The sequence below is a fragment of the Pyrus communis genome, chromosome 5 (genome assembly GCF_041283825.1).
Source record: "Pyrus communis isolate YQ-2024b chromosome 5, ASM4128382v1, whole genome shotgun sequence".
Taxonomy (NCBI): Eukaryota; Viridiplantae; Streptophyta; class Magnoliopsida; order Rosales; family Rosaceae; genus Pyrus; species Pyrus communis.
The window spans coordinates 25,944,387-25,969,966 of record NC_142569.1 but is presented as its reverse complement, the minus strand read 5'-3'; the positions used below and the strand labels follow the sequence as shown (position 1 = coordinate 25,969,966).

The window sequence follows — 25,580 nt, the reverse complement described above, 5'->3', positions numbered from 1 at the left end:
ATGTTTTCACAACCTAATTCACATGCACATTCAGCCACCTTTCTCCCAAAAACAGTGCACATGCATTCATTATTCATTCACTTTGCATTCCCTTTTCAATTACACCCCACATGTCCATTTAATCATTCAACCACATTCCCATCAACCACAAAACAAATCACACAACACACCAACACATATGCATCCTGAAATTCTTTGCCGTGCAATCACATGCATTTCCCTTGACATTTTCAGCCATCACACTTCATCATTACACCACCATTCACTCTTTAACCCACACACACTTCACACAAACAACATTCACATGCATTCACATGCATTTCCAACACAAAACGCACTCAAAACCGTGGCCACCTTTGCATTTCAGCATTCCCATTTGCATTTTCAGATTTCCAGCTTTCCAACCTAGCCACATTCACATGCATTCACTCATAATCATTCACCAAACTTGCAGCCACATTTCCACCCACCTCCTAGCTGTCATGTTCCCTCCATTACTCCTATAAATACCCTTGCATTCATTCATTCAAGAGGCATCTCATTTCATACACTTCACACAACACAAACACAACCCTTGTGCCGCAAATCCCCTTCCATTTCTGTGCAGTTTTTCTCCTCCATTGCAGCCACTATCCAACCACTTCCCATCCCTCCAAAACACTTCACATAATCCCCAAAGCTCACTTAGACCTTGTGCTACAACAACGAGGAAGAAAAGAGTGCCTAAAAGTTCATACAATTCAAGTTTGAGTTGTTGGAATTTTTAGGTGTTTCTTTGATTTCAAAGTTTAAATTTAATTCTCTTTGTTTTGTACGTATGAGAATGGAAGAGAAGAGTGTCTAAACGTTCATACAATTCAAGTTTGAGTTGTTGGAATGTTTAGGGGTTTCTTTGATTTCAAAGTTATGAGGAACTAAACCCCCTTTAGCTAGGGGGTGATTCGAAACTATGTTTATATTTGCAATTTGAATTGATTACGTTTGGTTGGAATTTCATAAGTTGTGGATTCAATTCGTTTAACTGTTTGATTGATAACCTATTTATGTATGTTCATTGAGATTGCAAGCTTAATTTTCATGCATAAATATGACGCTAGAATATAAGTGAATTTCACCTAATCGTTATGAACTTATATTCACAAGTAGTGGAGGTTGCTTATAAACAATCGCGTTAAACGAATTCTTGGCATAAGTTTCATGCGTATTCCATAGTAACGAATGCCTCGTCGATGTTTATGATTTCCGTTGAACTTAATGATCTTTGTCGAATGTCTCTATCATGCGTATTCCATAGTTAGGGACTTTGATTAAGAATAATTTGGTTGTAATGCGTATTCCATTCAATCCAACGAATCTAGGGAAATCTGAAAGTTAATTTGCGGACCTAATTAACTTGGAGCATTGAGTTTCATAATTTATCGAAAGACCAACTGAGAATCAATTTTGTATGCAAGTGTAACATGTGTGGAGAAGAACCCCTTAGCTATTCCATCATCCATATTTTCATCACATTCATATTTACGTTTTGCCTTTAATTACAATTTGTCCATTTAATTTAATCTCGTCCAACCACAATCACCCCCCTTATTTTGTTAAGTCTTATTCATTTGATTTGTCTTATTTTATGTTTTTGAGTATTTGGAGTCTTTTAAACTTGTTTTGATTCTTTTAGTTTGTCTTAGTGTTTTAAAAGTTAGTTTTTTATGTTTTTAAGTCAATTTAGAAGGTTTTAGCAAGCCCTCCTAATCCCCGGTCTAGAACGATCCCTCACTTATCCATTCTACTACAATTGTCAAACGAGGGTTTAATTTGAGTGTCAAGTAAATCTCGCATCAGCTGTGATGGTGGTCACTACACAACTTCATCTTGAATATGTGTTATGCAAATCAATAACATGCTTTGAATGAAATGGGCATGAGTTCTAGCATTTGGAACTAATTGATGAAACGCCTTCTAAGTAGTAACCAAGCAAAGAATAATGAGATCATGCAACGACTTTAGAAAACAATGATGCACAGATTATTACTCTCCAAATAAACGTTTAGGCTCAAGTCTCACATGGATGTAGCGTTAGTTTGAGTTCATTCCTTCAAGCATGTTACAAAAACTAATTTTCCCTTGTGATTACATGTGAATTCGTAAACTATAACTACAACCAAGCATAAACCAAAGAGTATATCAAACGTCCATCCATGTTTGTAACTTTCTTTAACCATCATGCAATTAAAAACCAAATCCTCATCATTGTGTTGGAAGGTAACCTACGACACAAACAACCACACAAAAACAACTCTTTTTGGGTTTTTAGAAACAATTTTTCAAATTTTTATGGGTTTTTCGGATTTTTAAGTCAACACACACTAAAACACTCTAAAATAGCTTAAAAACACTTAAAAACAGCAAGGAACAACATTGGAAGTTATGGGTGATAAAATCCCACGAATTTGCATCAACAACACTTAGTTACCAAAATTCCCCCACACTTAAATCAAACATTGTCCTCAATGTTTCAAGCCTAAAATCACACCAAACAAAAGTAAACAAACAAACAGCAACTAAACACACTAAGCATGGCAGAATGGAAATAACAAAGAGAAGAGGCTAGGGACGCAAATCTGGTTATGGAGTGTAAATGCCATCCTCTCCTTGGTGATTACATGGGTTGCCTCCCACGAAGCGCTTGCTTTAACGTCTTGCAGCCGGACGATGGTGTGCTCATTCCCCATTGGAGCCCACGGCATGGAATGGGATCTCTTCCACAACATGCTCAACTTTAGGCCATTCACCTTGAATTCTTGTCCAGTTTTCAAACTTTGTATTTGGACTGCACCATGCACAAAAACATTAGTGATAACAAATGGACCAACCCACTTAGAACGTAACTTACCGGGGAATAACCGAAGACGGGAATTAAATAACAACACTTTTTGCCCGATTGAGAAGGTTTTGCCTCTAATCATCTTGTCTTGGACGGCCTTGGTCTTCTCTTTGTAAATCCGGGCATTCTCATACGCCTCATGCCTAATCTCTTCAAGCTCGCTCAATTGTAGCTTCCTATGGTTTCCAGCCGTGTCCACATCCATATTGAAGGTCTTGACCGCCCAATGTGCCTTGTGTTCAAGCTCCACGGGTAGATGGCATGGCTTGCCATAGACTAGCCGAAATGGGGACATACCCATGGGCGTTTTGTAAGCCGTTCGATACGCCCACAATGCATCCTCCAAACGCAAACTCCAATCTTTTCTGTTTGGCCCAACGGTCTTTTCCAAGATTTGCTTTATTTCTCGATTTGAAACTTCGGCTTGGCCACTAATTTGGGGGTGATAAGGTGTGGAAACCTTATGCAGCACGTTGTACTTCTTGAGCAACGCCGCTATGGTGCGGTTGCAAAAATGAGACCCACCATCGCTTATGAGCACTCGAGGCATCCCAAATCTAGAGAAAATGTTAGATTTTGCAAAATCTGCAACAACTCTAGAATCGTTAGTTCGGGTGGCTTTAGCTTCCACCCACTTTGACACATAATCGACCGCAAGTAAAATGTAAGTAAAACCAAAAGAGATAGGGAAAGGACCCATAAAATCAATACCCCAAACATCAAAGATTTCAACAACCAGGATTGGGGTTTGTGGCATTTGGTCTCGTTGGCCTAAACTTCCTGTTCTTTGACATCGATCACATGTTAAGCAAAAAGCCCTAGCATCTCTAAACAATGTAGGCCAATAAAAACCACTTTCAAGAACCTTAAACGCTGTGCGTTGTGTGCCAAAGTGTCCACCACATGCATATGTATGGCAAAAACTCAAAATGGAATTAAACTCAGATTCATGAACACAACGATGCACAATCTGATCCGGGTAGATTTTCCACAAATAAGGGTCGTCCCAAACATAAAAACGTGCATCCTTTTTTAGTTTATCACGTTGGGCCTTGCTTAAGGTGTTAGGAACTTGCTTAGACACCAAAAAATTGACCAAATTGGCATACCAAGGGGTACTTACCTCAACGGACAGAAGTTGTTCATCCGGAAACGTTTCTGAAATGGGGAGGGCCTCTTCTTCACGCACCATTTGACTTAGGTGGTCAGCCACCACGTTTTCACATCCCTTCTTGTCCCTAATTTCAATGTCGAATTCTTGAAGTATGAGCATCCAACGAATGAGCCTTGGTTTGGCCTCCATTTTGGTGAGAAGATACTTCAAGGCTGCGTGGTTAGTGAAAACAATTACTTTAGTACCAATTAGATATGATCTAAACTTATCTAATGCAAATACAATCGCCAAAAGTTCTTTTTCAGTTGTAGAATAATTCAATTGAGCATCATTTAAAGTGCGTGAAGCATAATAAATAACATGTGGCTGTTTGTTTTTCCTTTGGCCCAAAACAGCTCCAAGGGCATAATCCGATGCATCACACATCAATTCAAAGGGAATGGACCAATCTGGTGGAGTGATGATTGGTGCCGTGGTGAGGAGGTCCTTGAGATGGTTGAATGCTTTCTCACACGCCTCGTTGAACTCGAAAGATACTTCCTTTTGAAGGAGACGGCATAGGGGTTGTGCAATCTTGGAAAAGTCCTTGATAAATCGTCAATAGAATCTTGCATGACCAAGAAAAGAACGAACCTCTCTCACCGAAGTAGGAGAGGGTAAGTAGCGTACAAGATCTATTTTAGACTTATCAACTTCAATTCCTTTTTCAGAGATTATATGACCCAAAACAATACCTTGTTTAACCATAAAGTGGCATTTCTCCCAATTTAACACTAGGTTTGTTTCAACACAATGTTTCAAGATTAAAGTGAGATTAGCCAAACAATGATCAAAGGAATCACCAAACACACTAAAGTCATCCATGAATATCTCAATAATCCTCTCAACATAATCAGAAAATATGCTAACCATACACCTTTGAAACGTGGCAGGAGCATTACACAAACCGAATGGCATGCGTCGATATGCAAACGTTCCAAATGGACAAGTAAAAGTGGTCTTTTCTTGATCATCCGGGGCAATAACGATTTGATTATAACCAGAATATCCATCAAGAAAGCAATAAAATGAATGACCCGCTAACCTCTCAAGCATTTGATCTAGGAACGGCAATGGGAAGTGGTCCTTCCTTGTGGTGGCGTTTATCTTCCTATAATCAATGCATACACGCCAACCGGTTTGGATTCGGGTGGGCACAAGCTCATTCTCCGCATTCTCCACAACCGTCACTCCAGATTTCCTGGGAACACATTGGATAGGTGAAACCCAACGGCTATCGGAGATGGGGTAAATCACTCCACAATCAAGGAGTTTGATTATCTCATTTTTCACCACTTCCATCATCGGAGGGTTGAGACGGCGTTGAGCCTCTCTAGTTGGTTTGGCCCCCTCCTCAAGAAATATGTGATGCATACATGTTGTGGGACTAATACCTTTGATATCGGCCAAGGTCCAACCTAGGGCAGATTTGTACTCTTTTAAAACACGCACTAGTTTCTCTTCTTCTTGTGCCGTGAGTGATGAAGAAATAATGGCAAGTAAGGTCTCATTTTCTCCCAAGAAAATGTACTTCAAATGGCTAGGTAGTGGTTTGAGATCAAGGGTAGGTGCCTGAACTATGGATGGAAGCAACTTGTTAGTCGAAATGGGAATTGACTCAAAGTGAGAAGACTTACCATCGTGCTTAGGCAATGACTCAAGGGCAGCAACCAACTCCATGAATTCCTCCCTAGGAGGCACGGCATGCAATAGAGTGTGTGTGCCGTGGGCTAGTAACAATCCCCCTCCCTTGGTTTTGAGTTTCATGCTTCGTGTAATGACATTTTCAAGTGCATCGGCGTTCAACTCTTCAAGGTATCCCTGCGCCAAAGAGTCAATTGTATCAATGGAGAAACATGAATGATCCTCACTAGGATACTTAATAGAATCAGAAAGATTAAAATTAACAACTTCCCCATCAAATTCCATGGACAAAGTTCCATTAAACACATCAATCTTCGTCCGAGCCGTCTTCATGAATGGCCGTCCAAGCCGTCCAAGGAGGATTGGCAACGAAGGGGCATGGTCAGATTCATCCATCTCGAGCACATAGAAGTCCGCCGGAAAGATTAAATGATTTACCTGCACTAACACATCTTCCAAAACTCCCTTTGGATAGGCATTAGATTTATCGGCCAATTGTATGATCACACCATCATATTTCAATACTCCTAGGTTCATAGATGCATAAATTGAATATGGCATGACATTTATAGAGGCACCTAGGTCTAGCATGGCAGATTCAAAACGAGTGTTACCTATGACACAAGGAATGGTAAAACTACCCGGATCTTTGCATTTGGGGGGTAATTTGCGTTGCAAGATGGCGGAGACATTTTCACCTACCTTTACCACCTCTTTGGTCGACATCCTCTTCCTAGTGGTGCAAAGCTCCTTTAAAAACTTGGCGTATCTCGGGACTTGCTTGATTGCATCCAAGAGGGGTATGTTAACTTGAACTTTCCTAAATGTCTCAAGGATGTCCTTCTCGGCTTCTTCTTTCTTTGTTTGCATGAACCTACTAGGAAAAGGCACATTCAAAGGAAAAACATTAGTAGGAACCGAATTTGACACATTCTTACCCTTTTTGGACAAATTGGACAGTTTGGGGTCACTAGGAACTTGCGGCAAAGGTGTTTCCACCTTTGTCGTGGGTTGGCTTGCTTCCTCCTCTTCGATTTCCAGTTTTTCATCCTCTTTGGAACCTGATGGTGATGGTGTAGGACCTGCCCCAACTTCTTTTCCACTTCTCAAGAGTATGGCCTTTGCACTTTCGAAGCATCCCTTTGGGTTTGGAATGGTAGAACTAGGAAGTTGGCCTTGGTCACGAAATTTCCCTACAAAATCTGCAATCTGCCCAATTTGTTTCTCCAACTGATCCACCCTTTTGTCTTGATTTTCCATGGCTTTGGCTTGATTCTCTTGCCCCTGAGACAAATTAGTTAGTAACTTAAGAAGTGTATCATTGTCTAGGGATGTACCTGATGCATTTGGGGCAGATTGTTGTGGAGCATGTGTGGGTGCGTATGGCTTAGTGAAGAAACCCGGGGGTTGTTGTCTAAAGCCTCCTTGTTGTGGTGGTTGTTGGGGCTCCCTTCACTTGAAGTTTGGGTGGTCTCTCCAACCTGGATTATATGTGTTAGAATATGGATCGTTCCTTGGTTGGTTTTGGCCTTGAAATCCAATTGCATTTGCGCTTTCCCATCCACCATTTTCAATTAGTTGTGGGCACTTCTCAGAAGCATGTCCTTGGATAGAACACACTCCGCATACAATTGGTCCTTGCATCCTCATTCCTTCGGCCATCTGAGACACAATGGAAGTAAGATTAGCTAATTGTGAATGAATGTCGGGTGTGGAACTTACCTCATGAACTTGCTGCCGTGGGGGTCCTCTTTGGCCTACTCCTTCGTATTGTTGAGCGTTCAACGCTCGATTAGCAATTAAGACTTTGGCAGCCATGGGTGTCTTGTCCACCAATGCTCCGTCTGCCGAGGCATCGAGCATTTGACGTTCAATTGGTAGGAGCCCCTCGTAAAAGTATTGTAAAAGTAACTCCTCCTTCATCTGATGCTGTGGACAAGAAGCAACAAGTGATTTAAAACGTTCATAATATGTAGGAAAAGACTCACCTTCTTCTTGCTGAATTCCACTTATCCTTTTACGTAGAAGGATGATTCGAGAAGTTGGGAAAAACTTCTCCAAAAATGCCCTCTTCATACTCTCCAATGATGTGACGATTACGGGAGCTAATTCATACAACCAATCTTTGGCTTTGTCCATTAAAGAGAATGGAAAAGCCTTCATCTTCAAAATACTTCCATCGACGTTGACGGGAGTCATGCTTGAACACACCACCTCGAATTCTTTCACATGCTTGTTCGGATCCTCCACGGACAACCCATGGTATTTTGGAATGTGGTGGAGCAAACTTGACTTCAACTCGAACTCTTTGGTCTTACCTTGGGCAGGTGGGGGATATTGGATACACAAAGGTGCGGCATTATCCAATCTCGAAGCAGAAAGCTCCTTGAGTGTCCGGTTGTCCATGGCCATGCCTTGTGGTTCTTCAAAAATCCTTGCCGTGGCCCCTTCTTCTTCTTCTAGGACTTGTTCTTCAAGGTCAGGTTCCGGGCTTGGTGGATTTGATTCGTGTTGCTTCCTCTTTCCTCTCAAAGTCCTCTCGAAATCGCTGTCAAAGTCCAAGATATGCTCACGAATCGGTTGAGAACTCCGAGTCATACACTAGTACCAAAAACAAGAAAAACAAAACAAGGTTAGAAACTTTAACAAACTAAAATAAACAGAAAGTAAACAATCCAAGGGATTAGCAAAGTTGCTAATCCCCGGCAACGGCGCCAAAAATTTGATGCGAAATATATAAGCACACAAATTAAAACCCTCTTTTGACAATTGTAGTATATGTATAAGTAGGGATCGTTCTAAACCGGGGATTTGGAGGGATTGCTAAATCACTTGAAAACTGACTCAAATACATAAAACAAAGGTTAAAAACACTAAACTAGACTCAAAGAATGCAAAACTAACCACTAAAACACTAAAACAAACCAAAAGACTCAAAACAGCAACAAAACACTCAAAACTGCCTTAAAAACACAATCTGGGCAGTTTTGAACACCTAACCTATTTTGGACGAATTTGGGTTATAACTTGAATCAAAACACTTAGAAACACAAACTAAGACACTTTCTAACTAAATTGAACACTAAAGTAAAGGGGGATTTAGTTTTGATGAAATTAAAACAAAGAGCACAATTTGTAATTAAAACAGATTGTAAATACGAATTTGATGAAAATATGGATGGAATGCTAGCTAGAAGGCTCTTCTCCACACATGTCACACTTGCATACAAGATGATTTTTAGTTGGTCTTTCGATGAATCATGAAACTCAACACCCCGGGTTAATTAGGTTCGCTTAAATTAACCTTCAAGTTCTCCTTAAGTTAATGAATTGGATGGGACAGCGCATACAACAATTCAAAACATTCTCCAAAAGTCCTTTACGTGAAAAGCACAATAAAGATACAATCAAAGATCATTAAGCAACATGAAAACTTTAAGTGTTGACGAGGCATTCGTTACTATGATGAGCATGAAACTAGTGCCAAGAATTCATTTAACGCGATCGTTTATAAGCGACCTCCACTACTTGTGAATTTTTGTAACTATTAGGTGAAACTCACTTATATTCTAGCATCATATTCATGCATGAAAACTAAGCGTGCACTCTCAATAAACATACACAAATAAGTTATCAATCAAGTAGTTAAACAAATTGAATCCACAACTCATGAAATTCCAACTGAAGGTAATCAATTTATATTGCAAGCATAAACATGGTTTTGAATCACCCCCTAGCTAACTAGGGATTTAGCCTTTCATGTTCACAGAAAGAGAAACAAAATTGAAATTAAACATAGAGAACAAAAGATTGATTACACCTAAAACGCCCAACAATTCCACTTTGAATTTCTGCACGTCAAGCTCCTCTTTCTTCTTCTTCTTGCTGCGGTAGAGAGGTTTTTGGGGGTTTTTGGATGTGATTTTGGTTTAGGAATGGATTTAGGGTGGTAAAGGGTTGCGGTAAGGCTTAGTGGTGGTGGAGGGAGGTTTGGATGGATGATTTAAAGTGGCTGCAATGGTGGGAAGACTGCGGCAGAGAGTGGAAAGTGGCTGGAATGGATGGGAGTTGCGGATTGAAGGTATTAGGGTGATGGTGGCTGCAGCAGAGAGGGTTTTGTGGCTGAATGATGAAAGAATGAATGAAAAAGATCCTAGGGTGCGGCTAAGTGCAAGAATATATAGGGTTTCAGAAATTAAAACCCTAGCTTATTTTTATTAACTAAAATTAAGTCAAAGGCTGCTAGAATTAGGAAATTAAATCAGAAATTAAAAAGGGAATTGGCTGCAATGTGCGGCTAGGGTTTTATTTAGAAAGGGGCATGTGTTTAAGTGCATAAAATAAGACATAATTGCCCCCCCCCCTTGCACGGCAAGGGATGGGGAGAAGGGGAAAGGTGCGGCAAAGGTATAGTGGTGGTCTAGGGCCTTTGTTTTGTGTCCTAAAGTGCATACAAGGCCTTCAAAGTGGCTGGAAAATAAGGACTTTTAAGATTAGGAAAGGTTACCAAAATGGGAAACCTAGGCTTAACTTTCCTACTTCAAGTAGGAATCCTTGTTGGAGTAGGAATCCACTTCAATTAGGAATTCATATTTCTTCAAGTCTTCAACTCATTCATTCTTCTTTTGCTCCAAAACACTCCAATTTGCATCTTCTTGCACACTTTGGCTTTATAACCTGAAAACACACAAAAGTGACTTTAAACACTAAAATAACTAAGGAAACACAACATAAATGCACAAGAACAAGCCAATTAAGTCGCATAAATATGCTCCTATCAAACGATTATGTGAAACTCCCTTATATTGCAGCACCAAATTCAAGCATGCAAATTAAGTAGGCCTCCCTAACCAACATACAAGAATAAGTTATCCATCAAACGGTTAAGTAAATTGCATTCACAATTGATGAAATCACAACTGGACTTAATCAATTCATATCATAAATATAATCATGGTTTCAAAGCATCCCCTAGCTAAAACGAGTTTAGCCTCTCATGTTCACAACAAAACAAAGGAACATAGAATTAAACATTGAAAACAAAGGATAGATTACACCTAAAAACGTTCCAACACTCCAACTTGAATGCATAAACGTCCAAGGCTTCTTCTTTCTTCTCCTTTTCCTTGCAAAGTCACGGCACAAGAGTCTAGGGTGATTTGTGGATGATTTTCTGGGTTGTGAATGGATTTAGGATGGTAGGGTGGTGCGGCAAAGGTTGGGAATGGTGTATGGATGCTTGGATGAAAGTATGAATGTGAATGAATGGTGGAAGAATGGTTGGAAGGCTGCGGCCAAGAAGGTTTGTTTCTATGAATGATGACAGGTTGTGTATGAGAGTGATTAGGGTGAATAAAAGGTGCGGCCTTGGTATTTATTTGGAAGCAAGGATCCCTAGAGTTTATTACATAGTTTAGGAAAGGATTTAGACCCCAAATCCATCAGGAAAAGGAGTCATAAAGTCAGAAATTAAAAGGGAAAATGATGGAACTTGTTGTAAAGGATAGGAAAAAGGGAATGTGATTTAATTCTGAAACTAAGCAAGGATTTTGGGATAGAAAAGGTATGTGAGGTGTGGCTGAGATTGAGATGAAAAGGGAATGTGTTTTAATGACTTAGAGTAGGAAACAAGGACCTCCCTTGCACGACAAGGAAGGGAAAGTTAATGGGGTGCACGGCAAGGCTTGTTATGTTGCAAGGAAGTTTGGTTTATGTCCTAGAATGTATAGAAGTCTTCAATGTTGGTGAAACAAGGAGCCTTTAAGGATAAGGAAAGGTTAAACCAAAATAGGAAACCTTGGCTTAACTTTCCTACTTCAAGTAGGAAACCTTCTTTGACTAGGATTCCTCTTTTAATTAGGAATCCTCTTGTGATTAGGAATCCTCTTTTGATTAGGAATCCTCTTTTGATTAGGAATCCTCACACCTTTAGGTCTTCAATTTCGTCCATTCCTTTTGCTCCAAGCACATGCTATCCATTCCAAGCCCAAATTTTGCTCCAAAATGCACCTTTATGCTTCCTTAGCCATATGAACCTAAAAACACATGAAAATAGCTTAAACTACTAAAATAACTACGAACTAACAACATAAATGCACAAAAAACAAGCTAACTAAGTTGCTTAAATAAGCTCCTATCATGAAGCAGTTTACTTAACCGTTTGATGGATAACTTATTCTTGTTTGTTGATTAAGGGTGCACACTTAGTTTGCATGCATGAATTTGGTGCTAGAATATAAGGGAGTTTCACATAATCGTTACAAACATAAATTCACAAGTAGTTAAGGTTGTTTTCACAATCATGTTAAGTACATTCCTAGCATGAGTATCATGATGTCATAGTAACAAGTGCTTTGTCAATACTTATGATTTTCATAGAACGTAATGATCTTTGATTGTATCTCTATTATGATGTCATGTAGGGGACTTTTGAAGAATGCTTTGGGTTATCGAATGATGTCATCCAATCCAATAACTAAAGGAAAATCTGAGGGTTAATTAGTGATGTCACGGTTAATCTGGGGTGTTGAGGTTCATGGTTTATTGAGAAAGCAATTGGAAATCAATTTGTATGCAAGTGTGTTATGTGTGGAGAAGGATCCTCTAGCTATCTAATCATCCATAGTTTTTCCCAAATTCGTCCAAATCTCATTTAAGTCTTTTAGTTAATTTTTTTTAATTAATTTCGTCCAAAACCCAATCCCCTTTACTTACTTGTTTCAAATCTGTCCTAAAGTGTGTTTTTGAGTCTTTTGAGTTGATAGGAGCATATTTATTTATAGGAGCATATTTATGCTACTTAGTTATGTTGTTTCCTTGCATTTAACGAGTTAATTACTATTTATCTTAGTCTTTTAAGCTATTTTCGTATGTTTTTAGGTCCTAATGGCAAAAGGAGCAAGAAAGGGCATTTTGGAGCTAAATGGAGCATTTGTGGGCATGGATTGGATAGCTCAACTATGGACCATAGAGGATGGACGAAATTGAAGTCAAGAAGGGCTAGGAAAGGTACAAATCTGGTGGATGAAGTCCTAATGCAAAGAAGATAAGGAAATAGCAAGAAATAAGGAACCTTATCCAACCTTATCTTATCCTATCCTAACCAACCTTATCCTTTCCTAACTCTAACATTATCCTATCCTATCCTATCCAAATCAGGTTAGGACTTAAATCTAGCTAATTTGAGGGGATTACTTACACATTTAAACACCTATTTCAGTTTCTAAAAGCCTTATCCACTTGTTTGCCGCATGTGGACCATTCCTTGTAGGTTTAGGAGTTGCAATCCTTCCTCTACAACTATATCATGAGTCCTTATCCATTTAGGTCCAGAAATCTACCCTTTAGCCCTTCTAGAAGTCTAAATTCTGCCAAAAAATACCTAGTTTCTAGAAGCCCTTAATTTCTGGCGAAAATTCCCTATCCCTTTCCCTTTTGGTTTCTACAAAGACTTAACCCTTTTTTCATGGGATTGTGCAATCCTTGTCCTTCACTAAGTGTGCATAATTAGCCTATATAAACAACCAATGTCTCACCATTTAATGCATCCATTCACTCATTCATTCATTCATACTTTCAGCCATCAAACACCACAATTCACCCTACACCACCCTAGTGCACGAGCAAGGAAGGAAGGAGAAGAAGACTAGTGCAATCTACCATCCAAGGAGGGTTCAAAATCTGCCATTGGAGTGTGGAGCGTTTCTAGGCGTGTTCTATCCTTAGTCTTAGTTCAATGTTTAAATTTAATTATCTTTGTTTTGCGAACATGAGGAACTAATTTCTTAGTTGGAGGTGAATTTGAAGCCATGATTATATGTTTTATATGAATTGATTACGTCAAGTTATTATTTCTTAAGGCATGAATGTGATTTGCTTATCTAAGTTATTAAAACTGGTTTATGTAAGTGGGTTGGGGGGGTTAACACTTAATTTGCATGTATGAATTTGACGCTAGAATATAAGGGGGTTTCACGTAATAGTTATTCACTTATATTCACAAGTAGTGGAGGTTGCTAGTCACAATCGCGTTAAGTAAATCCTTGGTATGAGTCTCATGTGTTTCATAGTGATGAATGCCTTGTCAATGCTTATAGTTTTCACAAAACTTAATGACTTTTGATATGTATCTTTGTTATGCGTCTCATATAAAGAACTTGAAAAAGATAATTTGGTTTAGATGCGTATTCCATCTAATTCAATGAAATAAGGAAAACTTGAGGGTTAGTTGTGCTATGCAACTAATTTGGGGCGTTGTCATTCATAGCCTAAAGGAATAATAACTGGACATTGGTTTGTATGCATATATCATGTGTGGAGAAGGACCCTCTAACTAGCTTTTCACCCATTTATTTTACTTAAATTCGTTTTTCAAAAGTGTTTTCTATAAAGTTCTTGTTTTAAGTTTAAAATTCGTCAAAAACAATCCCCATTTCACTTAGTCTTCATATTTGAGTTAAAACCTGTTTTCCTTGAGTCCTTTGAGTCAAGTTGAGTTCTATTTTCGTCCATCCTTGAGTCCTTTGACTCAAGCTGTTTTAAGTGTCTAAAGTTAGTTTTGACTCTATAGAGTCTAGTTTAGTATTTTTGAGTCTTATTTATATAGATTAGCATCCCTAGTTAATCCCTGGTCTAGAACGATCCCTACTTACATATCTACTACAATTGTCACAAATAGGGTTTAATTTGAGTGTTAGAATATTTCACATCAAATTTTGGCGCTGTTGCCGAGGATTAGCAAAATTGCTAATCCCTTTTGTTTGTGTCGTGTCAAAGTGAGTCTTAAGGTACTAGTTTATGACTCGTCATTCTCAACCCATTCGTGCAAACATATTGGAATTTGACGACGATTTTGAATGAACTTTGAGAAGAAAGAGGAAGCAACCAGAATCCAATCCACCTAGTTCAAGTTCAGAGTCCGAATCTGAATTTGAAGAAGAAGAAAGCATGGCGGTGGACAATCGAACAATCAAAGAACTTTCGGCCTCGGGGTTGGACAATGCCGTGCCTATTTTCATTCAATATCCTATGGCAGCCTCGGACAAGACCGATGAGTTTGAATTAAAGTCAAGCTTGCTGCATCATATTCCCAAATACCATGGGCTGTCCATGGAAGATCCAAACAAGCATTTGAAGGAGTTTGAAGTTGTATGCTCAAGCATGACACCCATTAACGTGGATGGGAATATTTTGAAGATGAAAGCCTTTCCATTCTTTCTTTTAGAAAAGGCTAAAGATTGGCTATACGAATTGGAGCCCGGAACCGTTACTTCTTGGGAAAGTATGAAACGAGCGTTCTTGGAGAAATTCTTCCCAACTTCAAGAGTAATTCTTTTAAGGAAGAAGATTAGCGGAATTCAACAAAACCAAGGAGAATCCTTTCCAACATATTATGAGCGTTTCAAAGCCCTTGTTGCATCTTGCTCACAACACCAAATGAAGGAAGAGCTTCTAATTCAATACTTTTACGAAAGACTCCTTTCAATTAAGAGACAGATGCTTGATGCTTCAGCGGGAGGTGCTTTGGTTGACAAAACACCGGTGGCTGCCAAGGTCCTAATTGCAAATCGAGCCTTGAATGCACAACAATACGAGGAAGTTGGACAAAGAGACCCCCCATGGCAACAACAAGTGAATGAGGTAAGTGCAATTTTTGAAATTCAATCTCAATTAGTTAATCTCACTATGCTTGTGTCTCAGGTTGTTGAAGGATCCAAAATGCAAGGTGCGGCCATATGTGGAGTGTGCTCTATGCAAGGGCATCGCAATGATCAATGTCCTCAATTGATAGAGAATGGAGGATGGGAGAGTGCCCATGCCGTGGGGTACCAAAGTCAAAATCAACCAAGGAATGATCCATACTCAAATACATACAATCCAGGATGGAGAGATCATCCAAATTTCAAGTGGAGGGAACCTCAACAACCTCAACAACAAGGAGGAATTCGACAGCCACCCCCTGGGATATACCAAAGGCCATTTGCACAATCTGAGCCTCAATCACAAACTGCCCAACAAAACTCAGGTTCGCTAATTGATAATGATGAAACTTTTCAATTACTAACTTCTATATCGCAGGGATTACAAAATCAAAATAATAGAATAGCGAACCAAGAAAAAGAGATGAGTGACATAAAGAAGCAAATAGGGCAGATTTCAGAGTTCCTTGGGCAGTTTAGAGAACAAGGCAAACTTCCTAGTTCAACCATTGTTAATCCAAAGGGAAGCTTTGAAATCGCCAAGGCCATTACGTTGAGAAGTGGTATGGAGCTTGGAAAGCATCTAAAACCATCCAAACAAAGCCTTAATGAGGAGAAAAAGCTGCTGCAAGAAGAAGAACAGGGAGCAAAGACCACGGCAAAGGAAGCCAAAACCTTGCTGCAACCCTCTAGTGCACCAAAATCATCCCAAACCACCAAGGTGAGTCCAAATTCGAATTTGTCTAGTTCTATTCCACTAAATGTGCCCTTTCCTAGCAGGTTTATGAAATCTAAGACAGAGGAGGATGAAAAAGACATCCTGGAGACGTTTAGGAAGGTTCAAGTCAATATCCAGCTCCTTGATGCAATAAAGCAAATTCCGAAGTACGCTAAGTTTTTGAGGAAGATTTGTACAACAAGGAAACGGATTCGGGGGAAAGAGGTGGTACATGTAAGTGATAATGTCTCTGCAATGTTGCAAAGAAAGTTTCCACCTAAATGCAAAGATCCAGGTAGTTTCACTATCCCTTGTGTAATTGGTAATACAAGGTTCGAACATGATATGCTAGATTTAGGTGCATCAATTAATGTCATGCCATACTCTGTTTATGCATCTATGAATCTAGGAGAGCTTAAAAATGATGTTGTTATTATTCAATTAGCTGATCGATCTAATGTATACCCGAGAGGAGTTTTGGAAGATGTTTTGGTGCAGGTAGACCACTTAATTTTTCCTGCAGATTTCTATGTGCTTGACATGGAGGATTCAACCCACTCTCCACCATCGCCACTCTTACTTGGACGACCTTTCATGAAAACAGCCCACACCAAGATTGATGTGGCCAAGGGAGCCTTAACTATGGAGTTTGGTGGTGATATGATTAACTTTAAAGTTTCTGAATCCATTGAGAATCCTAATGATGTTCGTTCTTCTTTTGCCATTGGTATAATTAACAATATAGGGCAGGAACGTTCAACACCAATCAAGAAGGATGCATCTAGAACCACCATCGAGGAAGGAATTGGAGGGGAGCACAAGGAGCACGCCACTACCCTACAAACACCCAATCTGGCCGTGCCTAAGGATAAAATTGGCGAGATGGTGGCTGCCCTAGGGGCATTGTCGCAACATCCTAGTAAGTCTCCAATCCCAATTCCAATTCCCATTTCAACTAATAGGTTGCTATCTTCTTTGGTGCAGGTTCCAAATTGATTTCAAGGTGGTAGGAGCGTCTACATGGACTATAGGAACCAAAACACCACAATCAGGGAGGATCACTATCCCCTCCCATTCATTGAGCCATACTATGAGAAATTTGAACAACATGTCGTGGATGGTGCAAGCTTCCATGCCGTGGGCCCAAATGAAGCTTAAGAGGAAGGATCGTCCGGCTGGAAGATGTTAAAGCAAGTGCTTCTTGGGAGGCAACCCATGCGTTCAAATAAAGAAGACCTAGGAATCTCTAGCTCTACAACCAGATTTGCATTCCTAAACCCTACTCTTTATTACTTTTATTTTGCCATGTTTGTCGTGTTTGATAGTTGTGTTATTTGGTTGTTTGTTTGTGAGTCTACACTTAAAACATTGGGTACAATGTTTGGTTTACGTGTGGGGGGGGGGGGGGGGGTAAACAAAGTGTTTTTCATAAAAATTCGTGGGATTTTATCACCTATCATTTCTAAAGTTGTTCTTCACTGTTTTTAAGTGTTTTTAGTGTGTTTTGAAGTGTTTTTATGTGTCCATAACAGAAAATCCGAAAATTTGAAAAAAAAAAACGAAAAAGAACGTTTTAAAAACCCAAAAAGAGTTGTTTTTGTTTTTATGTTTGTTTGTGTCTTAGGATACCTTCCAACACAATGATGAGGATTTGGTTTTTAATTGCATGACTATTAAAGAAAGTTACAAACATGGATGGAAGTTTGATATGCTCTTTGGTTTATGCTTAGGTGTAGTTGACATTTACGAATTCACATGTAATCACAAAGGAAAAAAAAAAAAGAAATCAGTTTTTGTAACATGCTTGAAGGAAGAAACTCAAACTAATGCTACAACCCTGAGAGACTTGAGCCTAAACTTTATTTGGAGAGTTATTAATCTTGATTTTTTGTTTTCTAAAGTCGTTGCATGATCTCATTATTCTTTGCTTGGTTGCTACTTATAATGCGTTTCATCACTATAGTTCCAAATCCTAGAACTCATGCCCATTTCATTCAAAGCATAAAATTGAGTGCATAACATAAAACAAGATGAAGTTGTTTAGTTAAACCAGAGCCAAAAAGCCTTACCCTTTGCATATGTATTGTATGTCAACCCCTTTGAGCCTTTGTTAGCCTATTGTTTTTGTTAGCCCACATTATCCCTACCTAGCCTAGAATAGGACTATCCATACCCTTGTTCTTAAAGTATAGTGAAGCATGACTTAGAAGGAATTCCTTTTGATCTAAAAATTGCAGAAAAACAAGTGTGGGGGAAGGATTTTCGTGGGAATCTAGGGGGATGGATGATTTATGTGCCAAAGGAAAGATTGGGGCACGAAAAAAAAAAAAAAAAAAAACGTGAAAAAGAAAGAAAAAAGAAGAAAAAGTTGAAGAAAAGAAAGAAAAAGAGTTGAAAATAAGTGAGAATGAACTCACAAGTGTTGATTGTTGAAGAAAGGGTCCAAAAGTTTGAATTTGACCTGAATTTGACCCTAAGTTATGTGTGAATCTTCCCTTCATGTTTAAAGTTGGTTTCTGTGTTCAAAAGTGAATTCTAAGTGTTTATTTCATTACTTTGCTTACTATTGCTTTAAGAACTTTTGTTTATCCTTACCTTTCTTTGTTAGCCAATACCTTAGCCCCATTACAACCCTTTGACTTCGATCTTGATTTTTATGTGTTTCAATATGTGGAGTTTAAAATTGGTTTGAGCATATGGTATCCCTGGTTCTCGCGTCTAAGTAGTGGCATTCCATTCATGAGATCATATACAAGTTAATAATTCCGGAAATTGCCTTCTTTGTTATGACATATGTGAGTATTAGTTTACATATTTACATCAATCTTCTGACATATACCTAGTGTAGGGAGTGTAGTCAGAAAATCTGTGTGACAATAGAGAGTATATCTTGTGAGGAATTGGAGGATTCTCTAAGGCATGTTAGTACATTCAAAATCATGTTTTAATTGATTAAATGGGAGCTAGTGAGTGGTAACTATGGTTAAGTATATGCTCGAGGGTAGGGATAACTAAAATCTATATATGTGGTGTTCTTTAATGTGTCATGTTCATTGGAAATTCCTGAGATACATGTTGGAAGGTCTAGATTGTGTTTGGTTTGTTTTGTTTCGTTTTGCTCGAGGACTAGCAAAAGCTAAGTGTGGGGGAATTTGATAGGAGCATATTTATGCTACTTAGTTATGTTGTTTCCTTGCATTTAGCGAGTTAATTACTATTTATTTTAGTCTTTTAAGCTATTTTCGTAAGTTTTTAGGTCCTAATGGCGGAAGGAGCAAGAAAGGGCTTTTTGGAGCTAAATGAAGCATTTTTGGGCATGGATTGGATAGGTTAACTATGGAGCATAGAGGATGGATGAAATTGAAGTCAAGAAGGGCTAGGAAAGGTACAAATCTGGTGGATGAAGTCCTAATGCAAAGAAGAGAAGGAAATAACAAGAAATAAGGAACCTTATCCAACCTTATCTTATCCTATCCTAACCAACGTTATACTTTCCTAACTCTAACATTATCCTATCCTATCCTATCCAAATCAAGTTAGGACTTAAATCTAGCTAATTAGAGGGGATTAATTACACATTTAAACACCTATGTCAGTTTCTAGAAGCCTTATCCATTTGTTTGCCGCATGTGGACCATTCCTTGTAGGTTTAGGAGTTGCAATCCTTCCTCTACACCTATATCATGAGTCCTTATCCATTTAGGTCCAGAAATCTACCCTTTACCCCTTCTAGAAGTCTAAATTCTGCCAAAAAATACCTAGTTTCTAGAAGCCCTTAATTTCTGGCGAAAATTCTCTATCCCTTTCCCTTTTGGTTTCTACAAAGACTTAACCCTTTTTTCATGGGATTGTGCAATCCTTGTCCTTCACTAAGTGTGCATAATTAGCCTATATAAACAGCCAATGTCTCACCATTTAATGCATCCATTCACTCATTCATTCATTCATACTTTCAACCATCAAACACCACAATTCACCCTACACCACCCTAGTGCCGCAAGCAAGGAATGAAGGAGAAGAAGACTTGTGCAATCTACCATCCAAGGAGGGTTCGAAATCTTCCATTGGAGTGTGGAGCGTTTCTAGGTGTATTCTATCCTTAGTCTTAGTTCAATGTTTAAATTTAATTATCTTTGTTTTGCGAACATGAGGAACTAACTTCTTAGTTGGAGGTGAATTTGAAGCCATGATTATATGTTTTATATGAATTGATTATGTCCGGTTATTATTTCTTAAGGCATGAATGTGATTTGCTTATCTAAGTTATTAAAACTGGTTTATGTATGTGGGTTGGGGGTTAACATTTAATTTGCATGCATGAATTTGACGCTAGAATATAAGGGGGTTTCACTTAATAGTTATTCACTTATATTCACAAGTAGTGGAGGTTGCTAGTCACAATCGCGTTAAGTAAATGCTTGGTATGAGTCTCATGTGTTTCATAGTGATGAATGCCTTGTCAATGCTTATAATTTTCACAAAACTTAATGACTTTTGATATGTATCTTTGTTATGCGTCTCATATAAAGAACTTGAAAAAGATAATTTGGTTTAGATGCGTATTCCATCTAATTCAATGAAATAAGGAAAACTTGAGGGTTAGTTGTGCTATGCAACTAATTTGGGGCGTTGTCATTCATAGTCTAAAGGAATAATAACCGGACATTGGTTTGTATGCATATATCATGTGTGGAGAAGGACCCTCTAACTAGCTTTTCACCCATTTATTTTACTTAAATTCGTTTTTCAAAAGTGTTGTCTATAAAGTTCTTGTTTTAAGTTTAAAATTTGTCAAAAACAATCCCCATTTCACTTAGTCTTCATATTTGAGTCAAAACCTGTTTTCCTTGAGTCTTTTGAGTCAAGTTGAGTTCTATTTTCGTCCAAAACACTTATTGAGTCTAAAGTTGAGTGTTTTTGAGTATTGATTGCTGTTTTAAGTGTCTAAAGTTAGTTTTGACTCTATAGAGTCTAGTTTAGTATTTTTGAGTCTTATTTATATAGATTAGCATCCCTAGTTAATCCCCGGTCTAGAACGATCCCTACTTCCATATCTACTATAATTGTCACAAATAGGTTTTAATTTGAGTGTTAGAATATTTCACATCATTTATGCTACTTAGTTATGTTATTTCCTTACATTTAGTGAGCTAATTACTACTTATTATAGTGTTTTAAGCTATTTTCGTTTGTTTGTAGGTCCTAATGACAAAGTTGGCAAGAAAAGGCAATTTTGAGCCTTTTAGAGCAGTTTTGGGCTTATTATGGATAACTTGTATATGGAGCAAGGTGGATGGACGAATTTTGACTCAAAAGAGGCTAGGAACATGCTACAAATCAGAAAAGGAAAGTTCATGACAAAGAAGATAAGGAAAGTGCAAGAAAAGAGGAAACATTATCCAAAACCTTATCTAACCTTATCTTATCCAAACCATATCCTATCTTATCCTAACCTAATCTTGTTCCATCTTAATCCTAGTGGCAAGTGGACCGAAAAACCTAATTTCTAGAAGCCCTATCTGACCCTAAAAGGGTGCCGCAGCTCTGCCCCTTTTTTGCCTTCTAGACACCCAAAATCAGCCATAAAACACTTAGTTTCTAGAAGGCCCAATTTTGGACGAAAATTCTTAAACCTTTTTCTGATTGGATTCTAATTTTATTTGGCCCTTTTTCTCTTGGATTTGGATTGTATAAGTCCATATCTTAGATTAATTGGGCTAGGACTTAATTCCCAAACCCTTGCCGTAACCTAGGGGCCCTAAACACTTATATCAGCTAGGTTTAACCCTAAATCTGATTGCTAGGGTTTTTGGCCGTGTTATATATATATATGCATATTATTGTGCGGCACCCCCGTAGACACCCTAGGCAGCCATTCATCATTCAAATCATTCATTCATTCAACCCACACACCATCCATTCAGAAATAGACCTTTGTGCCGCAATTCTTAGGGAGAAGAAGGAGTGTTGTGGCTTCCATAGGAGAAAGATCATCTTGTGCCGCAAGAAATCTGCACCCATTAGAGAATTTGGGAGTTCTTTCTTCCCTTGTTTCGTTTCCATGTTTATTTTAATTTGCTTCTCAATTGTTATGAACATGTGTAACTAAGTTTTTCTTAGTTAGGGGTGAATTCGAAGCCATGGGCATATGTTTTATATGAATTGATTTCCTCCAGATTTTGTTTCTTGAATTGTGAATGTAATTTACTTAATTGAGTTATTGAGAACTTGTTCTTGTGTGTTGATTAAGGATGCATACTTAGTTTTCATACATGAATTTGATGCTAGGATATAAGGGAATTTCACCTAATCGTTATGAACTTATATCACAAGTAGTGGAAATCACTAGTCATGATTGTATTAAGTAAATTCTAGGCACGAGTATCATGCAATTCATAGTTACGAATGCCTAGTCAATGCTTAGGGTTTTCAAAAAGCTTAATGATCTTTGATTTTATCTCTATTATGCAGTTCATGTAGGGAATTTGATAAGAATAATTTGATTGTCGATGCGTATTCCATCCAATTCAATGAAACTAGGAAAATCTGAAAGTTAATTTGTGCTTTTCACAATTAATTTGGGGCATTGTCATTCATGGTTTAAAGGGATAAAATCTGGAAATCAATTTGTGTTGCATATGTGCATGTGTGGAGAAGGACCCTCTAACTAGCCTTTTTCCCATCCAATTCACCTAATTTAGTGCCTAATCTGTTTAGTTTACAATCTGTCCATTTTAATTAATTTCGGCCAAATCAATTCCCCATTTTATTAAGTGTGTTAGATTAGTTAGAAAAGTGTTTGAATCTGTCCAAATTAGTGTTTTGAGTCTAAGTTAGTTAAATTTCGTCCAAATCACCCTTTAGAGTCTAGTTTGAGTCTATTTGAGTGTTTTGGGCTGTTTTGAGTCATTTTAAGTTGTTTTGAGTCATATAGGTCTAGGTAAGTGTTTTAAAGTTTAATTTTGTGTTTTAAGTCAGTTTAGAGTAGATTAGGATCCCTAGTTAATCCCCGGTTAGACCAATCCCTACTTGCATTTATACTACAATTGTCACAAATAGGGTTTAATTTGTGTGTCAATATAATTTTCACATAAAATTTTGGCGCCGTTGCCGGGGATTAGCAAGTTTGCTAATCCCTTGTGTTTGTGTCGTGTCAAAGTGTGTCTTAAGGTCAAGAGTGTCGTGTGTTTATTTGTTCTTTCTTTTTGTTTTTGCCGTGCCTTATTTCTTAGTGTTTGGTTGTGTGCCGTGCCTTCTAAGAGAGTTGCTGATTTGTTTTGTTTCCTTGTTCTAGGTACAAGTGTATGACTCGTAGTTCTCATCCAGTTCGTGAGAATATATTAGAGTTTGACGACGATTTTGAGCGAACTTTGAAAAGAAAGAGGAAGCAACCAGAACCTAACCCACCTAGTTTAAGTTCAGAGGCCAAATCTGAAGAAGAAGAAGTGGAAGAAGAAGAACAAGCTATGGTTGCGGACAATCGAACAATCAAAGAACTTTCAGCCTTGCGATTAGATAATGCCGTGCCATTATGCATTCAATACCCTAGGGCGGCTCAAGGCAAGACCGATGAGTTTGAATTGAAGTCAAGCTTGTTGCATCACATTCCCAAATACCATGGGCTGTCCATGGAAGATCCAAACAAGCACCTTAAGGAGTTTGAAGTGGTATGTTCGAGCATGACACCCATCACTGTCGATGGGAATATTTTGAAGATGAAAGCCTTTCCATTCTTTCTTTTGGAAAAGGCTAAGGATTGGCTCTATGAATTGGCACTCGGGACTATTACTTCTTGGGAAAGCATGAAGAGAGCATTCTTAGAGAAATTCTTCCCAACTTCAAGAGTGATTCTTTTGAGGAAGAAGATTAGCGGAATTCAACAAAATCAAGGGGAGTCTTTTCCAACGTATTATGAGCGTTTCAAGACTCTAGTTGCATCATGTCCTCAACATCAAATGAAGGAACAGCTCTTAATTCAATATTTCTACGAGGGACTCCTTCCAATTGAGGGACAAATGCTAGATGCTTCAGCCGGAGGTGCTTTGGTTGACAAAACACCGATGGCTGGCAAGGTCTTAATTGCAAACACCGGTGGCTGCCAAGGTCCTAATTGCAAGGTCCAAATTGCAAACACCGGTGGCTGACAAAACACCGGTGGCTGCCAAGGTCCTAATTGCAAATTGAGCCTTGAATGCACAACAATACGAGGGAGTTGGACAAAGAGACCCCCCACGGCAACAACAAATGAATGAGGTAAGTGCAATTTCTGAAATTCAATCTCAATTAGCTAATGTCACTATGCTTGTGTCTCAGGTTGTTGAAGGATCCAAAATGCAAGGTACGGCCATATGTGGAGTGTGCTCTATGCAAGGACATCTCAATGATCAATGTCCTTAATTGATAAAGAATGAAGGATGGGAGAGTGCCCATATCGTGGGGTACCAAATTCAAAATCAACCAAGGAATGATCCATACTCAAATACATACAATCCGGGATGGAGAGATCACCCAAATTTCAAGTGGAGGGAACCTCAACAACCTCAACAACAAGGAGGATATAGACAGCCACCCCCTGGGCTCTATCAAAGGCCATACGCACCACCACAACTTCCACCACAATCTGCCCAACCAAACTCAGGTACGTCTTTGGACAATGATACACTTATTAAGTTACTTACCAATTTGTCTCAAGGGCAAGAAAATCAAAACAAAGTGATGCAAAATCAACACAAAAGGGTGGACCAGGTGGAGAAACAAATTGGGCAAATAGCGGAGTTTGTAGGACAATTCTGATACCAAGGAAAATTGCCTAGTTCAACAATTGTTAATCCGAATGGAGGCTTTGAAACTGCCAATGCAATCACCTTAAGAAGTGGCAAGGAAGTTGGAACCACCCCACAACCACCAAAATCAAGCCAAGAAGAGGATGAAAGGCTGCTACAAGAGGAAGAGAGCAAGGGCAAAGTCACGGCAAGGGTGCAGCAACCTTTGCCGCAACCACTTCAAGCTCCTAGGCCGTCCAACAAATGTAAGGTAGGTCCAAACTCAATTGTTTCTAATGTGATTCCACCAAATGTGCCTTTCCCTAGCAAGTTTACGCAATCAAAGATAGAGGAGGATGAAAACGACATCCTGGAGATGTTTAGGAAAGTGCATGTCAATATCTCGCTCCTTGATGCAATAAAGCAAATTTCGAAGTACGCTAAGTTTTTGAAGAAGATTTGTACAACAAGGAAACGGATTCGGGAGAAAGAGGTGGTACATGTAAGTGAGAATGTCTCTGCAATGTTGCAAAGAAAGCTGCCACCTAAATGCAAAGATCCAGGTAGTTTCATTATCCCTTGTGTGATTGGTAATACAAGGTTTGAACATGCTATGCTAGATTTAGGTGCAGCAATTAATGTCATGCCATACTCTATTTATGCATCTATGAATCTAGGAGAGCTTAAAAATGATGGTGTTATTATTCAATTAGCCGATCGATTTAAT

The 25,580-nt window shown here is 38.7% G+C and overlaps 1 protein-coding gene across 1 annotated transcript; it reads left to right on the top strand.

The window, feature by feature from the left end:
- Positions 1–15,164: 15,164 nt before the first annotated feature.
- Positions 15,165–25,213, top strand: LOC148697026 (uncharacterized). The gene is made up of 3 exons (XM_088693430.1): positions 15,165–15,544; positions 24,575–24,803; positions 25,181–25,213. Exons 1-3 carry the CDS (start codon positions 15,171–15,173, stop codon positions 25,211–25,213), a joined length of 636 nt encoding a protein of 211 aa, XP_088549556.1. The 5' UTR covers positions 15,165–15,170.
- The last annotated feature ends 367 nt before the right edge of the window (positions 25,214–25,580 follow it).

Coding starts and splice junctions, on each gene's coding strand:
- LOC148697026 (XM_088693430.1), top strand. CDS start 15,171: ATGCTTGATGCTTCAGCGGGAGGTGCTTTGGTTGACAAAACACCGGTG. Junction 15,545..24,574: donor AATGATCCATACTCAAATAC/ATACAATCCAGG, acceptor ATACTCAAATAC/ATACAATCCGGGATGGAGAG. Junction 24,804..25,180: donor GGCAAGAAAATCAAAACAAA/GTGATGCAAAAT, acceptor GCCTTTCCCTAG/CAAGTTTACGCAATCAAAGA.